Source organism: Polypterus senegalus, chromosome 8 (genome assembly GCF_016835505.1).
Source record: "Polypterus senegalus isolate Bchr_013 chromosome 8, ASM1683550v1, whole genome shotgun sequence".
NCBI classification, from domain to species: Eukaryota; Metazoa; Chordata; class Cladistia; order Polypteriformes; family Polypteridae; genus Polypterus; species Polypterus senegalus.
Window position 1 is genome coordinate 73,426,951 of NC_053161.1, and position 25,568 is coordinate 73,452,518.

At 38.7% G+C, this 25,568-nt stretch overlaps 1 protein-coding gene across 1 annotated transcript in view; it reads right to left on the bottom strand.

Moving 5' to 3' along the window:
- camk1da (calcium/calmodulin-dependent protein kinase 1Da) overlaps positions 1-25,568 on the bottom strand; it is a 414,300-nt gene that overhangs the window by 117,540 nt on the left and 271,192 nt on the right. The window contains exons 4-5 of the mRNA XM_039761286.1: positions 2,264-2,402; positions 231-357 (exon numbers count right to left, since the gene is read on the bottom strand). Of these exons, the coding sequence (XP_039617220.1) occupies positions 231-357; positions 2,264-2,402 (266 nt within the window). The remainder of the gene's footprint in view (positions 1-230; positions 358-2,263; positions 2,403-25,568) is intronic.

Sequence of the window (25,568 nt, forward strand, 5' to 3'; positions counted from 1 at the left end):
CTAAATAGCAGACTATTAAGTTTAATTTTTAATTGTTAGGTACAGTGGTCAGATATGCTCAAAAATATGTGACTTTATCAATTATTTTCTAAGCTGTGAAAATAATCCTGTAAAAGAGTTTTTCATGCTGTTAGTTTGTGGTTGAAGATTTCAACAGTTACTCTCGCCAATGCAACAATTAATATTCATTCCTTTCTCCAGCAAGAGACTGAAAGAACTCAATCACTCACCTACATATCCAGGAGTACCACAAGCTGTTGACATAACGTCTCCTGTTCCCTCCATTTTGGACAGCCCAAAGTCGCTAATCATAATCTTAGACTCATCATCAGGGTTAAAGTATAGTAGATTTTCTGGCTGAGAGCAAACAGTAAAATATAAGATGGGTTACTAACTGGTCTAATAACTGTAAACAAGCCGCTAAATGAAAATTATCAAGAAAAGATTATTAATTAATGTTGCACCATAAACAATATTTAACCATATAAGGCAGGGGTTCTCAAACTCGGTCCTGGAGACCCAATGTGGCTGCAGGTTTTTGTTCCAACCAGCTTTTAATTGGACTCCTGGGCTAATTAAGTGTTTGGTAAAAAAGTTTTGTTTTTTTTTATTAAATTGTACTAAGCAGTTATATAGGAATAATGTATTTTTTTCTTTTTAACAATATCTTCATCTTGTTTTTCTTTCTACCTGTCCACGTGTTCTAATTGTTTAATTAATCCACTATTTACTAATTAGTGAGTCTGATGCTAAAGTAGTTGCATCCTTTCACAATTCAGTTTTTGCCTGGGTGTCTGCTCTGCTCATTTTTAATTGTCATTATTAAGATACAATGAAGGGGGCAAACTACACAGAGAAAGGGCAAAATATAATGATATTAACAAAAGAGAGTTAAGCATTTAAAATCTATAGAAAAAGCAGAAATATTTCTAAATGTCTTATAAATGTAAAAACATGCTGCTGTGCTTTTCTGAATGTAGAATAAGAGAGGAGAAAAAATACCAGCTAATTAAATGAGATCAGTGTTATCAGTTGTTGTCAGTGATTAAAAAAAAGCCACAGTGGGCTCCCAGGACTGACTTTCAGAACCCCTGGCTTAGTACATTTTAATAAATTTTTTTAAACCAAACTTAGTTTTCTAATTTCTATATTTTTACCAAAACACAGAATCTGGGAAATAACAGTTCACTTAATTAGCCCAGGAATCCGATTAAAAACAGAAGCTGGTTGGATCAAAAACCTGCAGCCACAGTGGGTTCCCAGGACTGACTTTGAGAAGCTCTGATAGAAGGTTTCAGTAAATAAAAGCTACAGCTTTCATTACACCATCTATTAAAAAACAAAAATTCTTTTTTGAAAATTAATTTAGTTCAGCTGAGAGTCCAGTAATCTGAGGTCTACCTTGTTAGGGCCATGTACAAGTCATGCTAGGTCATTGATGGACAAATATAAAAACTGCCACATGCTTCCTCACCTCAGAAGAATTCATAGTTGGAGGTTTATGAATGTGGGCATATATGCAGGCCCTGTATTGAAACGGTGCCATATAATAGATTGGACTCCAGACTCTGAATTTTACATTATTTTACTAGTGGTTCAACAATCTATTTTTAACTGGTTAAAGTAGGAGATCCAGCCCATTAAGGAGTGTTTTAAATAAGATTAATTTGAAGTTTGATAAACAAGCTTAGCCACCCTGAACTCTCAAAATTAGAGACAATGACATGAATTCTGTGACTATTAGATTAGTCTAATATTCGGATACCACACTTGACTTTCATTGAAAGTTAAAACAGGTTTAATACAGCTATTCACTTCTTCTTCTGGCTGCTTCCGTTAGGGGTCGCCACAGCGGATCATCTCCTTCCACACCTTTCCGTCCTATTCACAATACCAGGAAATCTGTCTTTTCCCCAATGTAACGACAGAAAAGTTACAGGTTCCACTTCTATGAATGTGTAGTCTCAGTGCAAAGTTCTGTTGTATATTTATTTTAAAGTGGCACTTCAAGGCTGATTAAATGTTTACTGAAATTTTACATTTCACCTTGATTATCTTTCATGACTCATTTTGCATATTTACATGGTAACTGCAGAAACATTAGATGATTTTTTTTGGATGACAAAATTAACATTTATGGTATGAGGAATACTTAACAGATATTACAACAGAACAATGTGGCTTTCACAAGGATGATTACCTAGGTTATAGAGTAAGAATTCAAAATACTGAGTATAAAATTATAAAAAAAAAAAAAAATTACCTTGAGATCTCTGTGCACTATTCCCATTTTGTGTAGATAATTGACGGCATCCAGAACTTGTCGTATCAGAGTACTGGCATCTTTCTCAGTGTAAAATCCCTTCTCTACTATCCGATCAAACAGCTCACCTCCTGACACCCTGGCAAAAGCAAACAGACCCACCACTGTCACTTTTTCGTCAATTAATGGTTAAAAAAACTTTGTTTTACAGAGGAGTATTGTATAGGAAATTGTTTACATAATATATATATATGTATACAAAAGCAGCAAAAGTGGGGAAAAGTGGGCAAAAGTAAGTTTGCAGTTGTTTGTATGGAAAAAGACAAAGGTTATGATTATTACAATAACTTTATTAAATGAATAGCTTTATTAACTTAAAAGAATGTCACAATGGCAGAGTGCACTTAGGTACAGTCTCCTAAGTTCTGAAATTGCCAGCCTCCGTTATATACACATTGTTGTAGTCTACTTGCTAAGTAAGTATACATAATAATAATAACAAGAAGATAAATAAGATTACATAATACAACTAATGATACATTAATTAATAAATAATAATACAAGAATAAACTCTGTGTTTCATGTACTCACATCTGTAAACCCTACTGGAGGGTGCTCAGAGCTGAGAGTCACGTGTGCTTTGCAAACGCTAGAGTCTGTTGAGAGTGTTGGTTTGTTCTGTGGTGTGAGATTTACATTAAAAAAATACATTTTGCTCTTAAAAACTTGGGTTTTGGTTTCCTCTAAGGAACCGTGTGGGAATTTTTAAAGCTTTTTTCCCTTTAGAAGGGTTTTTTCGCCCGCACAAGAGCAAAAGTAGCTGGGTGTTTGGAAGTGCGCTTGGAAAAGTTATTTGTACTTGTTCTTTTTCTTGTTATCTGTATTTGAATTAGCATCGAGGCGGCAGGGTAGAAAGCAGCAGTAACTGATATCGGCATTTGTAAATAAATAACCGCGTCGTCGTAACAGCGATTCCTTAGTTTAAAGGAAAAGAAAAAAAGGCCGCGGCTGACTTCAAAGCAGTAAAAGGTGGAAACTCAGTAGTGCGCAGGTAAGCGGCCTGCGTTAAGACACCGATCAGGCACAAGGAGCAAATAAGGTAGTAAAGTTTTATTTATTTGTTTATTTTAGATTAAACAGTCCTTAGCCGGTCCAGAGGCAGAACAGTTAAGTGGGCGACAGCGTATTGGTTCATTAATACGGGGGAATACAAACAGTGCGAGTGAAGAGCTTATAAGTAAGAAGAGCGCAAAGCTAGAAGAGACAGAGAAAAGTAAAGTTAACCTCATAGAAAGGCAAACAGCAGGCAGCTGAGAGGGAGAACAGTACAGGAGCTTAAGGGGAAAAGGTGTAAAATATCTGTAGCAGATCTTAGTGTTACCATTTAAGTTAAGGAGCAGCTGAAAGAAGAAGAAATTTAATTTTAAGAAAAAAAAATATATAGTTAAGGCAGCTTAGTAATCCCAAATAAAATTTTAATAATGAGGCCAGTGCAATGCAAGTCCTGTTGGATGTTGGACTTTTTAGATGATGGTTTGGAAGAGCCAGTTGTCTATGAGGGCTACATCTGCAAGAGATGCCAGCTGATCCAGCACCTCGAGCTCAGGGTCGCTGAACTGGAGGAGGAGTTGGCTGACCTGCGTTGTAATAGAGAATTGGCGGACTTGGCCCAGGTGTCCTTTAGAGATAGTGTGCACCCCTAAGGTGGCGCGGGAGGAGATTCCAGACCAGACAGGTAGGAATAGGTGGGTCACGGTCACAAGGCGTAAGGTAAAGGGTGCACACTGTCCGGGGGCATCAACCCCAGAATTAGAAGTGTCTAACCGTTATCATGTCCTGGCGGAGCTGGACGGTGACTCTGATAATTCTGAGGTGGTAGGCAGGGTTGAGGAGCCCCAACGGGCCACCTCAAAACCAGTTCCCAAAAGAGAGAGGTAGTGATAGTTGGGGACTCAATCATTAGGGGGATTGAAGCGCAGATGTGCTCCAGAGAGAGAGTCTCGACGGTGTGTTGCCTTCCGGGAGCACAGGTGGGAGACCTCCTGGAAGGGTGGATAGGCTCTTGGCCAGAGCGGGTGGATCCAGTTGTCATTGTCCACGTTGGAACAAATGACATACATAAGGGTAGTCTGTCAGTTCTGCGATCCAAATTCAAAGAGTTAGGTACCAAGCTGAGGAGCAGAACTGACAAGGTAGTCTTCTCCGAAGTTCTGCCTGTGCCACGCGCCAGTCCAGGTAAGATTGAGGAGATTAGAAGGCTTAACGCGTGGCTCAAATCTTGGTGCAGGGTAGAAGGGTATAGGTTTATGGGGCATTGGGACTCCTTTTGGAACAGATGGGACCTGTTCGCGTGACGGGTTACATCTGAACCGGAGGGGCACCAATGTATTGGGGAGGCGTATGTGTAGGCTAGTCGAGGATTGTTTAAACTAGGGAATGGGGGGGCAGGGAGTTTAGGACAGGCCAGATTTAGATCTATACATGGAAGAACAAACAATGGTGTAGAAATAAAAATGCATAGTAATGTAAATTTTAAGCAAACACGTAAAGATAGAAGGATTAACACATTAAAAATAGCTTGCCTTAATGCTAGAAGTATCAAAAATAAGGTAAGTGAGTTGGAGTTGTATGTAGCAGAGCACAATTATGATATTATAGCAATAACGGAAACCTGGCTAAATAACAAAGATGGGGATGAGTGTAACATAGAGGGATACACATTTTTAGGAAGGATAGACAGAACAGAAAAGGAGGTGGGGTTGCTGTTTATGCCAAACAGGAATTAAATGTAAGTCATCTTCAGTTGGATGATGAGCCCCATCTTAGTGAGGACATGTGGCTTCGCCTGGAAAATATTAGGGAAAAGGTCTCATTTTAGGAGTGTGTTATAGACCACCCAATTCAGACAGTAATTTCAACACACATCTTTTAGTAATATCAAAAGGCAAGTTTACAGGGGATATTATAGTCATGGGGACTTTAATTATCCAAATATTAACTGGGATAACCTTACAGATGGAGGAGCACAAGAGCAGGAGTTTTAGAAGTAATCAGCGACTGTTTTTAACACAGCATGTTAAAGCACCAACAAGGGGTGAAGCCTATCTGGATTTAGTATTCTGTAATAATCAGGATAGAATTGAGGGTGTAGAGGTGATTGAACCACTAGGGTCAAGTGACCATAATGTAATACAATTCTCAGTATTTTGTAAGAGTACAGATGCAAAGACTAAAATTGTTAAGTTGAACTTTAGTAGGGCTAATTTTGAGCAGATGCGACAAAGTCTAAGTAGGATAGACTGGGATAAGCTTTTAAATGTGGAGACAGTCGAGGAGCAGTGGAACAGGTTTAAAATGTTTTACATGTAATGCAGGACAGATACATACCTAAATTTGGAAGTAATAGGAAACTAAAAAATCTCCACGATGGATTAATAAAGATTTAAAAAGAAGTTGCAAAGGAAAAACTGCTGTATAAGGCATATAAGACTAATGACTGCAAAGAGAACCGTAGGCATATGAGAAAATGAGGGCAACCATTAAGAAGGATATCAGAGAGGCTAAAAGACAGTTGGAGAGGAATATAGCAGATAAGGCGAAAGAAGACCCCAAGAGATTCTTTCAGTATTTTAGTAGTAAAAGAACAGTTAAGGAGGAGGTCAAGTTCATCAGGAATAGTAAAGGGAATTAAAAGATACAGACAATGAAATAGCAGATGCCCTAAACTTACATTTTTCTGAGGTGTTTACAAGTGAGCAAGTGGATAACCTGCCAGAGGTAAACACAACTACTAAGGAGGTACTGAGGGATTTGGAAATTGTAGAGGGAGAAGTGCTGCTCAGATTAAATAAGATGAAATCAAACAAATCACCAGGCCCAGATAATATTTATCCTCGTGTTCTTAAGGAGGCTAGTGAGTACATATATAAACCCTTGACACATATTTTTAGGAAGTCACTGTGCACTGGAGAGATTCCAAAGGACTGGAAAATGGCAAATATCATCCCATTATATAAAAAGGGTGACAGGGCAGATCCAAGCAACTATAGGCCAGTAAGCTTAACAAGCATCACAGGAAAATTAATGGAAGGAATTATTAAGGATAAGATTGAGCAACACATGACAAGGACAGGAGTTATTCTGAACAGTCAGCATGGGTTCAGAAGGGGAGGTCGTGTTTTACTAACATGTTGGAATTCTATGAGGAGGCAACAAAAGGATACGATCAAAGTGGAGCTTATGATATTATTTATCTGGACTTTCAGAAAGCATTTGATAAGGTGCCACATGAGAGGTTGGGCATCAAGTTAAAAGAAGTGGGAATTCAGGGTGATGTTTTTAGATGGGTGCAGAATTGGCTCAGACACAGGAAGCAGAGGGTGATGGTGCGAGGAACCTCATCAGAACTGGCGATGTTAAGAGTGGTGTTCCACAGGGGTCAGTGCTAGGGCCGCTGCTATTTTTAATATATATAAATGATTTAGATAGGAATATAAGTAACAAGCTGGTTAAGTTTGCAGATGATACCAAGATAGGTGGATTAGCAGATAATTTGGAATCCGTTATATCATTACAGAAGGACTTGGATAGCATACAGGCTTGGGCAGATTTGTGGCAGATGAAATTTAATGTCAGTAAATGTAAAGTATTACACATAGGAAGTAAAAATATTAGGTTTGAATACACAATGGGCGGTCGAAAAATCGAGAGTACACCTTATGAGAAGGATTTAGGAGTCATAGTGGACTCCAAGCTATCAACTTCCAAACAGTGTTCAGAAGCCATTAAGAAGGCTAACAGAATGTTAGGTTATATAGCACGATCTGTGGAGTACAAGTCCAAGGAGGTTATGCTCAACCTTTATAATGCACTGGTGAGGCCTCATCTTGAGTACTGTGTGCAGTTTTGGTCTCCAGGCTACAAAAGGACATAGCAGCACTAGAAAAGGTCCAGAGAAGAGCGACTAGGCTGATTCCAGGTCTACAGGGGTTGAATTATGAGGAAAGATTAAAAGAGCTGAGCCTTTACAGTTTAAGCAAAAGAAGATTAAGAGGTGACATGATTGAAGTGTTTAAAATTATGAAGGGAATTAGTACAGTGGATCGAGACTTGTATTTTAAAATGAGCTCATCAAGAACACGGGGACACAGTTGGAAACTTGTTAAGGGTAAATTTCGCACAAACATTAGGAAGTTTTTCTTTACACAAAGAACGATAGACACTTGGAATAAGTTACCAAGTAGTGTGGTAGACAGTAAGACGTTAGGGACTTTCAAAACTCGACTTGATGTTTTCTTGGAGGAAGCAAGTGGATAGGACTGGCGAGCTTTGTTGGGCTGAATGGCCTGTTCTCGTCTAGATTGTTCTAATTCTAATTCTACTTTTTTCCTTTGCATTAATTGCCAATTGTGTATTGTAAGAACGCTAGGGGTCGTTTTCACCCCGTTAAACTCAACAGACAAACACCCAGGCACAGGGTAAAAGCACTAAGAAGATATTTAATATTTTTCTTCTTTAAGTAGTACTCTTTCAGCACCACAGCCACAAATAAACACCAGTAAATCAATAATAAAACACTACAATTCTCTCCTCCACACCTCCCAGCAAGCTCTGTCCTACTCCTCCTGACTCTGGGTCACTTGCTGGGTTCCCAACAGTCCTTTATATAGTCCTTGACCCAGAAGTGCTTCCGTTCTTCCTCTCACGTGACTTGCCAGCACATCCGGGTCAGATGGAGGGCTTGAGTTTTCTTCAGCCCTTAAGTACATCGAAGCTCCTGTCCTCATTACTCGTACTTCCAGGCTATGAATGAAGCATGGCTCCTTTGGTCCTGTTACAGCCCCTCCTGGCGGCATCCATGGTACCCGACAGGGCTGAGAAAACGCACTCCAAGTCTCAGGATGCCCTGTGGGAATCCGGAGCACCATTATATCCTAGGGGAGTTGATGTCTAGCATTTCGGGGGAGGCAGTGTCTAAAAGCTTCTGCCTCTCCCCATCCTTCCATCATCAGGGCGTCCCGGCCAGGTTGAACTGCCAGCCGTCCATCACAGTATATAAAGATAGTTATGATGTGACACTGCATATTCTTAAGGTGCGAACAGTCATGAGGGTACTCTGGTAGTTGCCCGGGATATGACTGTATAAAAGTCCTACAACATCAAGTTGCTTTACAAATATAATGACAGGCCAGCCTTCCAATTTGGGCTGACTCTCATATAAAGTGGATAGCAAGTTCAAATTTAAGTTCATCGTCTTGCATACAAAGTATAATGAAATACTTCCTTGCACTTTCACACAGATTAGTGACAGTAGTATAAAACCAACAACAGATAACAAATGTTCACTCGAAAAATAAATACAACATCATACATTAAATAGAACTTCAGACAATATATACAAGACACACTCATGCAGATGTCAGCACTATATGTGTGGCAGTTGAGCAGTCTTATGACCTCTGGATAAAATCTGTCCCTGAATCTAGTAGTGCAAATGCTAATAATCCTATATTGATTGCCAGAATGAAGAAAGGAGAAAATTGACATGCAGGAAGGCAGAGGTCTTTGATAATATTATATTGTCTTTCTATGGCTGTGTGTTACATATGTCCTGAGAAGACAGCTGAGTATCTGTGATATTCTGAGCCAACTTCATTACAACTGTAATACTTTCCATTTTTATCCTGAGAGGTTATTGTATCAGGATGTCCCAGAACCAGTTATTACTGATGCTACTGTGCACCGAATAAAAATTAGTGAGCATAACTAGAGACATCCAGGATTTCCACAGATGTCTGAGAATTTAAAGGAGAAGCTTAAATCAGAGAGTCCCAGGTGAACAAGTGCCCTGTTGGGATCAAAGGTGCCACAAAAAGAATATTGTATTTACCAAACACCCGCTAGCTTGCACCTAATGTTGATTTTCCCTTAGGCCTCATACAACATTTAGTCTGTACCTTATTTGGTCTTCTTTAATGAATTTGTATCTGCTGTGTTTTTAATTTTTGTTGCAAATTCTCAAAACCTCAGTTTATCTATCAATAATGGTTTTAGGAAAATTAAATTTAGAGTGAATAATCAATATGCAGTCATGTTTTGAAAACATTCTTAATAACATTGTAAATCTATTGGATATAAGCCACAAAAAATTACAACATTAAAATTGGACACATTTAAGTTTTATGAAACTGTGAAGAGTAGTTCCCACTGCCATAACAGATGAGAAAAATATGTCAGAATTTACAATGTGTGTATAGGTAATTAGATTTCAGATGGGAGTGATTATCAGGCTTGTAAGTTAACCACGCATCCAGACGTCAAGTCTCCAGTGTGCAGTAAACTGACTGTAATTAATTAACAACATAACCTACGTATAAAGTAACAAATAGTAATAATATCCTCACACAACTGCATTTTCTTAAGGGAATCATGTTTAAAAAGTAACTTGTCAGTAAAACAATGGCTCAGTTTTAATATTTTTACATATTTATTGCTTGAATTATTTAAAAAAAAATCCATTTCTGGGTTTATGTAAGTCAGTGTCTATACAACAAAATAACACAAACCTTATCTATGCTATATCCACAGCATAGTATGCATATTTAATAGACAGTAATTTCACAAAATGCCTTTAACATAAATGACATTACGTAAAAAATGTTAATTAGTGGTTTGATGGTAGTAATTTTTATATTATTTGATATATTGAAATTATTGTGTTTATACTCTTCAAAAAATCATAGTTAATCTTAAAGCAATACTATTATAAGTCTCACTAATGAAATTCATATGCTCTTTTTATAAAAGTGAAAAATGTACACATCCAAGCTGGCCAATATAGACATGCTTGTAAAATAAAAACAAAGAAGTAGTGGTCATTAGATAAAAACTGTTATGCCATGTCTTACTATTTTATCTAAAGCTATGATAAAAATGGCAAAAAATACTTGTTTTAAAGTCAAAAGGCCAATGAAGTGCAGTGAGAAATGTTGCAAGCTCACACCTTTGGAAGGGAGTCACAATGTGGGCTTAAGACACAATGGAAGGAACTTGACAATCAGTCGATCTCAAAACACGAGAATTTAATAGGAAGACAAGGAAGTGGCTCTTTATTCTGCTTCCACTAAAGAGTACCAGCTGAAGAAATTGTTAATAGATAAGAATTTAACCACAAGGACAATACTGAAATTTAAAATCGATAAGATAAACCTTATGTAAAAACGTTGCGTACACATAAAAATGTTGCATAGGCTCATTTTCACACTCACATCATGATGTATAAAAACTAAACTTGGCCTAATATATATATGCAAGTTTTTGGCTTGGTTTTGCAAACTGGCGGCACCCAGCGTCAAAACAGTGCTATTGTTCCTGTGTGGTTTCCCTTTATTTTTTAGATTTAAATCCATGACGTGGCTTTATCAAATACACTGAAATTAACTGCATATCGTTTATTAGTTTAAGGTATCTGATTATAATCAACTTGTAACAATATAATGTCCATGGAATAGTCAAACTATTCAAAATACCATAGCTGTTTTAGCATTGTTACTTTCAGTACATCACTCAGAGTATTTAAGCCCACTTTATCTGAGTGTGGAATCGCAGCTCTACAGCAGCTGATCGGAAAAAAAATTATTGGGATACAGCATCTAGCACACGCTTCCTCAGCCATGTGCACACTCTATTTGAAATTCTCCCGTACAGCAAACACTTCAAAGCCTTTCCTGTTGGAACTTCGCGGATCAGAAACAGTTTCATCCCAAGAGCACTAAACACAGTGCTTATTGTATGCCAATTGGTTACTTGGAGAAAGAAAATGAAGGACAGGAATTGGGGGTTAGTACGTTTGAAAGAGACAGTACTGCTTCAATAAATAATTTCATTAAGGGTTGTGCACAGCGCAACAAGCATCTTGCGGGAGGCAGGAACAATCTCTGCAGGGGCATCAGCTCATTGCTACCACTGCACCACCGTGCCTCCATGTTTAATACATGCTTTAATTCCTATCATCATGAAAATGATATCAAGTATACATCTTCTATCCATTCTCTTCTGCTTATCCAACATTGGGTTGCGGGGGCAGCAGCTTGAGAAGAGATACCCAAACTTCCCTCTCCCCGGCCACTTTTAGCTCTTCTTGGGGAATCCGAGGCGTTCCCAGGCCAGCCGAGAGACAAAGTCCCTCCAGCGTGTCCTGAGTCTTCTCCGGGCCCTCCTCCCAGTTAGACGCGCCCGGAACACCTCACCTCACCAGGGAGGCGTCTAGGAGGCATCCTGATCAGATGCCCGAGCCACCTCATCTGACTCCTCTCGATGCGGAGGAGCAGCGGCTGTACTCTGAGCCGTTCCTGGATGACTGAGCTTCTCACCCTATCTTTAAGGGAAAGCCCAGACACCCTGTGGAGGAAACTCATTTTTGCCGCTTGTATTAGTGATCTCGTTCTTTCTGTCACTACCCATAGCTCATGACCATAGGTGTGGGTAGGAACGTAGATCGACAGGTAAATTGAGAGCTTTGCCCTACGGCTGAGCTCCTTTATCACCACGACAGACCGATGCAGAGCCCACATCACTACGGATGCCGCACCGATCCGCCTGTCGATCTCACGTTCCAATCTTCCCTCACTCATGAACAAGACCCCGAGATACTTGAACTCCTCCACTTGGCGCAGGATCTTGCTCCCAACCCTGAGAGGGCACTTCACCTTTTTCTGGCAAAGGACCATGGTTTTGGATTTGGAGGTGCTGACCGTCCCAGCCGCTTCACACTCAGCTGCGAACTGGTCCATAGAGAGTTGAAGATGATGGGTTCCCAACAATGAAACAACCATAAAGTCGATCATCGAACCGAGGCCTAGGGTGACCTGGTGCCAAGTGCACATATGAACACCCCTATGCTTGAACATGGTGTTCATTATGGACAATCCATGATGAGCACAGAAGTCCAATAACAAAACACCACTCGGGTTCAGATCGGGGGGCCATTCCTCCCAATCACGCCCTTCCAGGTCTCACTGTCATTGCCCATGTGAACACTGAAGTCTCCCAGTAGAACGAGAGAGTCTCCAGACGGTATGCCCTCTAGCACCCCCTCCAGGGACTCCAAAAAGGGTGGGTACTCCAAACTGCTGTTCGGCGCATATGTGCAAACAACAGTTAGGACCCGTCTCCCCACCTGAAGGCGGAGGGAGGCTACCCTCTCATCCACAGAGGTAAACCCCAATGAACAGGTTCCAAGTCGGGGGGCAATAAGTATGCCCACACCCACTTGGCGCCTCTCACCATGGTCAACTCCAGAGTGGTAGAGAGTCAAGCCCCTCTCAAGGAGATTGGCTCCAGAGTCCAAGCTGTGCGTTGTGGTGAGCCCGACTATATCTAGTCGGAATCTCTCAACCTTGCGCACTAGCTCAGGCTCCTTCCCCTTCAGAGAGGTGACATTCCACGTCCTAAGAGCCAGCTTCTGTAGCCAAGGATCGGACTGCCAAGGTCCCCGCCTTCAGCCACCACCCAACTCACACTGCACCTGACCTCCTTAGCCCCTCTCATAGGTGGTGAACCCATGGGAATACATCTTGGTATTTAAATTGTTCAGAGAGCTGTAATATCATGAATATAATGTATTTTGCATCCTGTCGGCATAACAGAAAAGTCCATTTAAGAAGCATAAAGTGATTCACACACAAAGAGCACATAGAAGAACACATAAAATACAAAGCTACTTTACTTACAATGGGATTTGAGAAACTCTAGTAAATTAAACAATTTTAAGATGAAGTTTATGACATTCTACTTTAATAACAAAATAAACTACGTGATTAAAGTAGAAATTTCGAGATTAAAGCTTACATTTCGACATTTTTTTCCACTGTCTCCCATTTTGGTTTTTCTTTTCTCTGTACCCTAATACACTTCCATATGACACTCAGATGGTGGGCTACAACTCGACTTTTCACAGTGACTGACCACTTCAACTCAATTTTTGAGTATCTCCACCACTCTATGTCACTTGATCAACTTACTTTTGTTATTATACAAATAGTATGTTTTTCCTTGCTTCCACTTGGTGTTCACTTAAATTCTTTTTTCACCGTGCTTTTGCCATTGTCTTTTCAAAGAATGCTGAACTTAAGTGGCTATTTATATTGATATGTATATTGAAAGAGGCGTAATTCTGGGAGGAGTCGGGGTGGGATGGCAGGAGCATGTATTACATTTCTCGCTGCCTGGGATTTATGTAGCGGAAAAACGTGGAAGATGGCGTATGCACAGATTTATGCATCTGGATTTTTTTGTGCGTACACACATTTCTGTTTTTGTCCATACACCATGTTTTATTGTGAATTCTATTCACAGCGTTATACATGAGGCCCCTGTTCATGTAAAATATCATGCCACTTCCTCTCTCTCTTGCACTGGTGGTAATAGAATTAAAATTAATATTTTACCAATGCTTTTATATCAGTTTTGAGGGTTTAAATCATAATTTATATGGAATGAAAAAATATATATTCTGAGGAAAGCACAGCTTCAAATATCTAAACCAGGATGGTGCCAGACATGTTACTCTGTAGTGAATTTAGGGGCAATGGGAAACTGTATATGTTTCAACTGTTACTCCCATGGATTCCTGTGGAAAAGGAATCTGTTGTTTCTTGTTTTGGTGCATCTGGCTTCATTTATTTTATTAAAGAACAACTTATTGCAATTCCTGGTCACAAAACTAAAAGCTATATTTGTATCAAAAGGTAAGTAGAACCAACCATGGATGGAGTGCAAGTTCATTGTAGGGCATACTAAAGCAAAGTGGTTTAGTTATAAATCACCAACTGATCTAACACACATGGCTTCAAGAATTTAAAAATTTTACAGGCAAATAAGGGAAATGCAAAAGAAAACATTATAAAGGTATATTGACTGTGCTAGGATTCAGACAGTATGAACCACTATACCATGAACAATAAAAATTTAACTGGAGTTTAATTCAGGAATAGGTTAAACTACAATTAGAATATTTTTCAGATTAACAGACTAAACTCTGAGGAAAAATTGCAGGATTAGTGTTATAAGATTTTAAGAGACTGATACACCTGTCTTTTCTGCACAATTAAAAGTAAGTAAAATATTGTAATTACTTCTTAAGTGTGACTCTGCAAAGAATTGATGACCCTTTCACATACCTTTGCTAATCTTACTCTTAAAAGGTAAATTTAGTATATTATAAAAAAAAAAAAGTATAGACAAGAATACTGCAAAATAATTAATTATATTGTTAAAAAATGTGAATGCTTTAATGCTTTAGAGAATACACATTCTTTGGTGCTTGGGGATGCAAATGTTTGAGTTATACCTCAGTATTGTATTCTCTGATTAGTGTTAAAAGGAATTACACAGATTTATAGGTTTGAGGAAGAATCCAGGCCAGCATCTGCCTTAAAGTGGCTAAAGTGGGAGCTGCAGATTTTCACTAATCGACTTTCATTTGTTATGTGATGTGGAATCAGAGGACCCTGAAATAAAATTAATCATTCTGCAGCCAAAAAATAGTTGCAAGGGTTTTTGTAGAATGGAAGTAAGCATAAGTTGTCTAAACAAAACTTCAAAAGCACAGTATCTGAAAGATTATAATTTGGTTTAACCACACTATCTGAAAGAAGCAACAAATTATTAAGAAGAATATCAAGTTGCAAATAAATTGACCAAAGGAATAATATATAACTTGTTTATATTTTCTGCAACTAAGAATAAAAAAATGGAGTCTGGTTATAGAGTTAACTTTATAAGACCTTTAATATACATTTTTATTCTAGTATGTAATCATATTTTTTATGTTGACCACTGAGAAAAATTCCATTATAACTTGTGTTTTTATGTTTTTGCAATTTATTGCAATCATACTCTACTTGCATTTATTGTACATGTGCACTAATCCTGTATTCAGTGAAAAGTGCTACTCTAAAATGGAATTAAATAAAAAGCAGAAAAATTTCTGTAGCCTACATTGGGTAGAAAGAAATCAAAAATCAAAGGCCATGCTCACCCACCATGCCCTATTTTGCTACAAAATTTTCATTTTTAACATGCATCCATACATGCAGTTTATAAAAAGGAATGACAGTGGACAGCATCAGCAAACCAGTTTGTAATACTGTAACTATCTTTCCAGTTATTGGTAGTCGTTCATCACTCAAGAATTCACTTGCATACTGCATCTCTTTGCTCTTTAGATACAGTAGATTTAATACACTGAATTTATTTTCAGTGCCAGGAAAGGTTTTCAGCTGTTCACAATATTCAAAAGTACATCCACCACTGCCTAGGGACAGAACCATCGCCATTCTCTAACCAGCTATGAAAGACACTGGAATAGGCTTCAAATCAGACCTGCATAAATGACTGTTACCAAACTAGTGAACAAGCACTCAGCAAACATTTCTGCCTTTCTCAACTTTTTTCAGTTCTTGGTATTGCATTTCATCAGCTGTCATGATAGTACTGAACTGTTTTATTTTCTGTCTCCTCCTCTCTTTTATTTATTGTTTTTTCTGTCTTTCACAAATCACAAGCCATACACAATTACATATTTTATACTGGTAGTGCAAAAACTTGACACTTACAAAATGTTACTGTATGTTATAGAATAGGGCCTTTTTGCATTGGCAATTAAAAACAGTATTACAGTTTATTATTGGGACTAAAAATATTAAATCTTATTAAAATATTTTTAAAAACCGCAGTATCTGAAAATATCTGATATAAGTACACACTTAGTAACTATTACATGGAAAAAGCTTTAGAGTAAACATTCATTATACATTTTTATTTCCTTTCTGATATCAATTAATAATGAACAAATGATTTATAATAGTTTGCATGCTATTAAAAATAAACATACCAATACTGAAAGGCTAATATGGTTAACATAATGCAATTCACAAGAATTATGTGAATTACAACAATACAAATGTTTCCCTTTCAATGGCTGAAACTCTTGATAAACATTATGAATGCACTGAATTTTTGAATACAATATCGGATTAATAATGTGTAAACTGATACAGTGACAGTGAAAACAAATGTAGTCTCATCATGTCATTTACAATTACTGTAAAATGGTCCTATATTTTAAATTTTTTTGTAGGCTCTGACAGTCTGGGTTGGCTGCAGCAGCCTTAACTCTCTTGAATCCGGGACCATCAACAGACATGAACCGAGATGAGCCAGGCACTGAGGACACATAAAAAGCAAGAGTTATGCAAAGTGCTCAGGTGCTTTTATTTTCCAATAACCTCAATGTGCAAAAATGCAAGGTTTCAATAAATAAACAGTCTATAAATAATCCATTAAAAAAACAGATAAGTAGAGGTTAAAAAGTTACCAACAAATAAACAAATCAATAAAAATGATTTTAAAAATGCACTGGCAGCTACTATCTATAAAAACAAGCATGAGCCACAATGCTTCATTCTAAAAACCAATGTTTCCTCTACTTATCCCAAAAGCAAGAGGAGACACTCACTGACAGACACAATCAACCGTTTATCCTGGCTCAGGTCCCTGCCTCCAATCCTAGGTATTTGGCAGGTAGCTGAGCCGAGCCTTGTTCCTGTCTCCCAACACTGTTCCTTGGCCTCAATTGGGAGCCCAAACTAAGAGCGTGGTCACTACTTCTACTTGGGTTGTGCAGCAGTAGAAACCCCTGCCATGCTTTCCTCTGTCTTCTCTCCACATTTGCACTGGCTACTCCATGAACCTGCCCTGCTCCTTCACTTTTGAATTAACCTCTCATTCTTTCTTTTCCATAGATTCTTCTGTTTCTTGCTCAGGCTCCTTTATATACTCCTCGGGATGGTGCTAATTACAAACCATAAGGTGCTAATGATGCAATCATCCAAACCGCACACATCTGCCTTTGAAGGTGTGACCAGTCAATCACTTCATCAACACTCCAGAGCTGCTCCACCATACTACTACCACACTCCCCTCCATAGTCTCAGCACTCCCTCACTTATTTAAAAACCCTGCCTTGCCATGGGCCTAAATGCACTTTACCCCACATTTGGAATGTTTCACACAACAGCAAAATGAAAATCAGAAGGGTAAAATAATTTGTTAAACAGAAATCTAAAATTGATTAATAATGAGATAACCCACTGCTGAGTTCACCTTAAAAGAAAAAGAACACAATCTGGCTATATGAACAAAACTCAATTTATCGTTTACAAGACAAACTCAAGAAAGTATCTGTTAAATGACCTCATTCATATTATTAAAATGGAGAAAAGGCTAATAAGATGCTCACCTACTGTATCTAAATAATAATGAAGTGGTTTGAAATATTGTTACAGAAATAAGCCATGCCTTTCGAAACAAAGTAATTCACAACAGAAGGATAAACAGAATATTTAAGAAATATTATAAGATGCTTACCCATTATGCTACTCAACTACTAACTTATGCTTTTCTTAAGGGAATTAAAAGCTATTAAAATATACATGTTTCACAAACATTTCCAATTTTTCAATATTTTCCACGAGTCAGTAAATGAAATTCCTGCTCTACTACATCTGCAACGGTCAACTGTAAACGTTACTTCTATTAGTGGAAGTGTCTAGGAGTAACAATAGCTTAGCCACAAAGTAGTAGACCACGCTCAGAGCAAGCCTGGCGGATGCTAAAGTGGATAGTGCATAAAAATCACCTATCCTCTGCCACATCACTCACAACAAGTTCCAAATTGCCTCTGGAAGCAACATAAACACAACAACTTTGTTTTGGGAGCTCCATGAAATGGGCTTCCATGGCCGAGAAGCTGCATAGTAGACTGACAATCACTATGTGCAATGCCAAATGTACTTGCTTTTGCCATTGAACCTCACACCAACTATTTGCAATAATAATCTAAGATTTGGGTAATTGAACAAAAAAGAATCAGTTTTTGTGGATGACATGATGCTTTATATTCATTCCATCCATTATCCAACACGCTATATCCTAGCTACAGGGCCACGGGGGTCTGCTGGAGCCAATCCCAGCCCACCGCAGGACGTGCACACACACACACACACATACACACACACACACACCAAGCACACACTACGGATAATTTAGAATCGCCAATGCACCTAACCTGCATGTCTTTGGACTGTGAGAGGAAACCCACAAAGAGAACATGCAAACTCCATGCAGGGAGGACCCCGGAAGCGAACCCGGGTCTCCTAACTGTGAAGCAGCAGCGCTACCACTGCGCCATCGTGCCACCCCTTGTTTTTTATTCATACTTGTTAATTCCATATGTTTTACAAGCATTGGAGAAGCTCTGCAAAATTTTAGGATTCAAGAACAGATTCAATAAGGCCTAAATTACCCATGGACAGCCATACACAGCACTATGAAAGCCAGGAATAATTATTACATAATGATTAAAATACTATTCTAAATTACTTTCAGCAAAACACCTTAACATCACCAGGGATAAATGATACCGTTAAAATAAATATCCTCCCCAAATGGTTATGTCTTTTTTATGTTGTTCTATAATATATTAACAAGTCCTTTAAAAAGCTGAACAGAGATGGGGAATACAAAGAGGTCAACAATAAAAAAAAATGCAAATCAGACAGAGGTATGGTACAACCTAACATTCAATTCTACTTACTGTTTTGCAAATATACAATATGTATTAGGACTATGAGACTATAGGGAAAAAAAGACAGAAATGAATTTGTACCTATTTGGTTAGTGATTTAAATGAAATCTTGTAGTAAATCCTCTCTGTATGCTTTGCTCTAAACACCTGCAATTATTCACTACCATCTAAGCAGAAACCCAATGGTTCAACAACTCAGGATATGGTACCAGTGCCATGACCCTTGAACACTGTGATGTGATATTGAGGAGGAAATACTTAAAGATCCTTATAATGCGACATTTAGTACATTTAGTTGTTTCAATTGTAAACCAAGTGAAAACTGGCAGATTTTCTTAAATTCTATAAAAAAGAGATAGGTAGAAAACTACATCATCTGGGCTCGAGGAGCAAAAAACAAAACTGAGTAATGACTTAGTTCAACATATCTGAGCAATAGCACATGATTTTTGTTTCAGTTTCTTATGAGCATTAAAAGTACAAAGGGCCAGCGTGCTCTCCTCCGCTTTCTGACTACATCAGTTTGCCATCGTAGTGAACCCTGTTCTTATGAAGGGCTCTGTGTTCAAGTGTCACATTCATTTCAAAGTTGTAGTTTTCACGTGTGTCTTTCAAGAAACACTGCACAAGTCATAAGCACTTCAAGATTTGAAGATGTACTTAGAGCAAAAACATTTTAATGAAGTATAAAATAACGACTTTCGGACAGCTTCGAGGAGATTCTGGTCCACCATCCGGCGTCTCAGGAGGGGGAAGCAGTGCAGTTTCAACACCGTATATGGTGGGGATGGTGCGCTGCTGACCTCGACTCGGGACGTTGTGGGTCGGTGGGGGGAGTACATCGAAGACCTCCTCAATCCCACTAACATGCCTTCCAATGAGGAAGCAGAGCCTGGGGACTCTGAGGTGGGCTCTCCCATCTCTGGGACTGAGGTCACCGAGGTGGTCAAAAAACTCCTTGGTGGCAGGGCCCCGGGGGTGGATGAGATACGCCCGGAGTTCCTCAAGGCTCTGGATGTTGTAGGACTGTCTTGGTTTACACGTTTCTGCAACATCACATGGACATCGGGGACAGTGCCTCTGGATTGGCAGACTGGGGTGGTGGTCCCCCTCTTTAAAAAGGGGGACCGGAGTGTGTGTTCCAACTACAGAGGGATTACACTCTTCAGCCTCCCTGGAAAAGTCTATTTGGGGGTTCTGGAGAGGAGGGTCCGTCGGATAGTCGAACCTCGGATTCAGAAGGAACAGTGTGGTTTTCGTCCTGGTCGCGGAACAGTGGACCAGCTCTACACCCTTAGCAGAATACTGGAGGGTGCATGGGAGTTTGCCCAACCAGTCTACATGTGTTTTGTGGACTTGGAAAAGGCATTCGACCGTGTCCCTTGGGGAATCCTGTGGGGGGTGCTCTGGGAGTATGGGGTACCGGACACCCTGATAAGAGCTGTCCGGTCCCTGTACAACCGGTGTCAAAGCTTGGTCCACATTGCCGGCAGTAAGTCAAGCCCGTTTCCAGTGAGAGTTGGACTCCGCCAGGGCTGCCCTTTGTCACCGATTCTGTTCATAACTTTTATGGACAGAATTTCTAGGCGCAGCCAGGGTGTTGAAGGGGTCCAGTTTGGTGGACTCAGGATTGGGTCACTGCTTTTTGCAGATGATGTTGTCCTGTTTGCTTCATCAGGCCATGATCTTCAGCTCTCTCTGGATCGGTTCGCAGCTGAGTGTGAAGCGGCTGGGATGAGAATCAGCACCTCCAAGTCCGAGACCATGGTCCTCAGCCGGAAAAGGGTGGAGTGCCCTCTCAGGGTTGGGGGAGAGATCCTGCCCCAAGTGGAGGAGTTCAAGTATCTCGGGGTCTTGTTCACGAGTGAGGGAAGAATGGACCGTGAGATCAACAGGCGGATCGGTGCGGCATCCGCATTGATGCAGGCTCTGCATCGGTCTGTCGTGGTGAAAAAAGAGCTGAGCAGTAAGGCAAAGCTCTCAATTTACCAGTCGATCTACGCTCCTACCCTCACCTATGGTCATGAGCTATGGGTAGTGACCGAAAGAACGAGATCACGAATACAAGCAGCTGAAATGAGTTTCCTCCGCAGGGTGTCTGGGCTTTCCCTTAAAGATAGGGTGAGAAGCTCAGTCATCCGGGAGGGGCTCAGAGTAGAGCCGTTACTCCTCCGCATCGAGAGGAGTCAGATGAGGTGGCTCAGGCATCTGATCAGGACGCCTCCCTGGTGAGGTGTTCCGGGCACGTCCAACCGAGAGGAGGCCCCGGGGAAGGCCCAGGACACGCTGGAGGGACTATGTCTCCCAGCTGGCCTGGGAACGCCTTGGGATTCTCCCGGAAGAGCTGGAAGAAGTGGCCAGGGAGAGGGAAGTCTGGGCCTCTCTGCTTAAGCTGCCCCCGCGACCCGACCCCGGATAAGCGGAAGAGGATGGATGGATGGATATAAAATAACCAAATACATTATGTAGCACTTATAATTTCTAACCTACATTAAAATACAGTCAGACTCGGTTATAGTGAGTTTGACGGGACCGACCCTATTTGCTCGTTATAAGAGGAATTTGCCATAACCAGGAAATGCGAATTTGACAAAAACTAACTCGGTCTACTAAAGTAATAGTGATTTATTGAAAAATATATACATTTAGCCCATAATGAAAACATACATTAAGTACAATATACTATTTTCTAAGAAAGTCCAAAATACTTTTTTGTTTTAAACTTTGTTTGCTTCTTAAAACACTTGCTTTTTCGCGTCAGTCCCATCAATCTATTGCAGGCATTTTTGGCATCAAACAATGTTGGTAAACTGCATTCTAGTAAATCCAATATGCCAGTGGCGTCTTCCTCCTTGTCATCTTCATCGTCATCTTCTTTTTGAAGCAACACGTTTATGATTTCGTTTTCAATAGGAATTCCGTTAGTAAACAATTCGTCATTCACGTGTTGATAGTTGTAATAATTTACATTATTAATTCCAATATTGTTTTTGCGATCCCATGTAGATAATGGCAATTCATCTTCTTTTTCAAAAATATCAGATGTTGATTTCCTGAAGTGATTCTGTATGGTAACTGTCATCACATTGTTCTAGGCAATAGAAAAAAAATTTATTGCATATTGAAATTTATTCCGCTAAGTGGCTCGCAAAAGTCCAGGATGTGGTCAAGTGTTGTTCAAATTTACATGCGAATAGCTGGTATATCTTACAAAAATATATTTTTTTTCATTATAACTGAGAAATTGTGATAACCGAGCTCAGAGTTTGACTGTATATAAAAGAAATACTTGCTTTTAATCTGGGTATTCAAATCTATATGTGTGGCTAACCTGACAGTCCTAGTATGGACTGGAAGTTGCTGTGGAAGACACATTTTGAAGAGGACCAAGGAAACACCCAAGGGAGAAGGCCCAGAGAAGGGCCCTAAAGGACTACCCCTTACTGTCACATTACCTAAGAGAGTCCTTTAGAAGGAGCAATAGTAAGGGGTCAAGTCAGTTCTGTAGCCAGAGGAGGGACTCTACCATTCAGTGGTTGTACTATTTGCCTGTACTTTGATCAAGTACAAAAAGAGCTGGACAACAAACAGACTAACTATGAAAACTTAGTAATAACATGGTGGACTACAAGAAGCCTGATGGGCTAGTTTTTAATTAAAATGCTTGTTTTGACATAAACAAAATGTGTTTTTATTCACATTGGATGACCTGTCTGTGGCATTCTTCCTCTTCGTAGTGATCAAAGTAACTCCACAATATGGTAACAGTCATCACCACTTATGTTCCGGGTAAGGTAAAATGGAACATTCATTTTTACAGACTACTGAAAGTGAAAGCCTTCAAATACTGATGCCCTTGGAAATAGAAGAAGGCATTCTATGTCTATAAAGGTGGTCTGCCAGTCTAAACTGAGGAACTGTCTACAGTATGAGCTTACTCTCACTCCCAAATCAATGACAGTTCTTCATTACTGAGGCCACATATTAATGCCAGTGCTTTTACTTGACAACTTTATCCAGCCTATTACAGTTAAATTAGTTAGTGAGTATTAAAGTCAAATTGATTTGTTCAAATTCTTAAATTAAACAATAACAGGTGTTCAGGATGTATTATCTACTTTTAATGAGCAAAGATTCACATGATCAGTTTTTATTAACCACAGAGTTGTGTAACTGTCAAAAAAACTTTAAATCAGATGTTCTTCTAATTCATCAAGCTTTGCTTCTTGGCTTAAGCATATAGAAGTGGACTGAGAATAATACACTAACTGCCAAATAAGGCAACATTATTAAAAAGATATAAAGTATTATTTTAAAATCAAGTCAATATTTTTACAAACAAAAATGTGTAAATTTAAAACAACTAATATCAATATCAAATTAATCTAAGAAGCCATAAGAAATTCTGATTAAAAAGAAATAATGGCAAGACAGATGACCTTTTCAGAAAGCCAATTCTATTTTACAACTGTCGAGCTGAAACAGACATTATATTAGGATGCAGAGTTAAATTAAATAGTATAATAACCTGTACAGTGCTTTAAAAATACACTTTGACAAGGTCATTAGACATGCTTTTTAGTGATGAGTAATCAAAGTTTAATGAGGAAAAGAAGCAGTTTCAATAAAATCTTACTATCTTCTGACAGTCCTTCAAAAATACAGATTACCTGTTTCACAGTTTTCTGCACAGTATTAATCACTGTGTTAAACACATTTTAAACAGGTTGCTTTAGTTTTCATTTAATATAATTGACTGGCTAGGGAGTTGCATTGTATTCCATCAAACTGTTGTTCTGTGTTGTTAATTTTGGAGTTCACTCATAAAATGAAAATTTGACAACTACAGTAGTGAGGAATCTATAAATGCTACTTATAATAGTGACAGAGCAGATGTAATACATACACCAGGAGAGAAAAAAAGGAAAAATATATGCCTGTTCACACAAAGAAACACTCTACTCTAAGACTAGTTGGACTATAATGCATTTAATTGTCTTTTTATATATGAGGGGAAAGTAAAGTTACAAATTAAAAAATGGTAATCACCCATTACACAGTATCAAGTCATGAAAAAAGATCACATTCCATATTACCTGGTTCACCTACAATGGCTTCCCATTAAGGACAAAATCATCTATCATCTAAGTTTACTTTCAAATTATACAACTGTAAACCACAAACCCAAGGAAACCTAAATCTAAAAAAATCATCCCATTAATCAGGGTGAGACAATTATATGAACTTCTGACATCAGTCTTCTAGATCAGTGATTCACAAATTAAGTCTTGGTGGAGTTTTATTTCAACCAATTTCACAAACAGTGTATCATTCTCACTTTTCATTAATTTAATTATTTATTGAGCTGTCCTTTTTATTCTTTTTCAAATAAATTCTGTAATATTTGTGTTTCACCAAAGCTTGAAATTCTTTAAGTTTGTTTTGCCATTTTCTTTTAAATTTTCCCTTACCTATAAAGTTTGCTCCCTTAATTGTATCCAGATGTTCACAACACTAAAGGGCAGCAATTTCTTCAATGCCATATTCACTGGTTTGTTCATTTCTAATAAAGGTTTATTAATGAGTCGAGAGCTGAAAATGGCAGTGAAGTAACTGTTCACCTTCAGCACTTCAATGAGTTTGCACACATGTCTGCACGACTCATTCCTAATCATCAGTTTTTGGATACAATTACAGGGTCAAACTGTACAGAATACAGTCAAATATAGAAAACTGGAAAGAAATATAAGTATTTAGAGTTATAGCAAAAATGCAAATTCTGTATTTATTATAAATAATTTAAACTTAAGACTGACACATTGATTGTGAAACTGGCTAGAAAAAAACTTGTAGCCATGTGGGACCTCCTGGACTGACCAAGAAACCCAATGATATAGAGGTTTTAGCACAAAACCCTTGTGAACACTGTTCTAGTTTCATAGCTCCTGCTTTATGAACTTTTCAAATGGGTCTGTTCTTCGGGCTACATCAAATATAACATTTAAATCAAGGTCTGTTCATTCCTTTGGTGTTGACTTTATATCTTAGACTATGTTTTTTAATATTCTACTGATTGAAATTTTAATCCATTGCACAGGTCTCCACTCTCAATATCTTGTCTTATCCAAGCTTGTCCTAGTATCTGCATTCTAGTGGTGCTTTTTATTTTATTCAAATACTACATGTGAATTTATCAATTTGATACTATATTTAAAATATGCTTTTCACTTTAAAAGTCAAAATAAAAACTGATGGATAGATGTACATTATAATTGTATATGCAGAGAGTGTAACATAGAGACTAGGACACTTGAGCTCAAACAACAAATTAATTTTTCCATCTAAACTCAGTTCAGTCACACACACACACACACACATGCATACAGTACACATATATACACCAATCAGCCCCAATATTAAAACTACTGACAGGCAAACTTAATAACACAGTTTATCTTGGCATTTCTCAAGGGATGGGGTATATTAAGCAGCAAGTCAACAGTCAGTTCTTGAAGATTATGTGTTGGAAGAAGGAAAAATGGATAATCGAAACAATCAGGGCAACTTTGACTAAGGCCAAATTGTGATGGCTGGACAACTGGGTCTGAGCATCTACAAAAAGCCAGCTGTTGTGGGGGTGGTCCCATATTGCAGTTG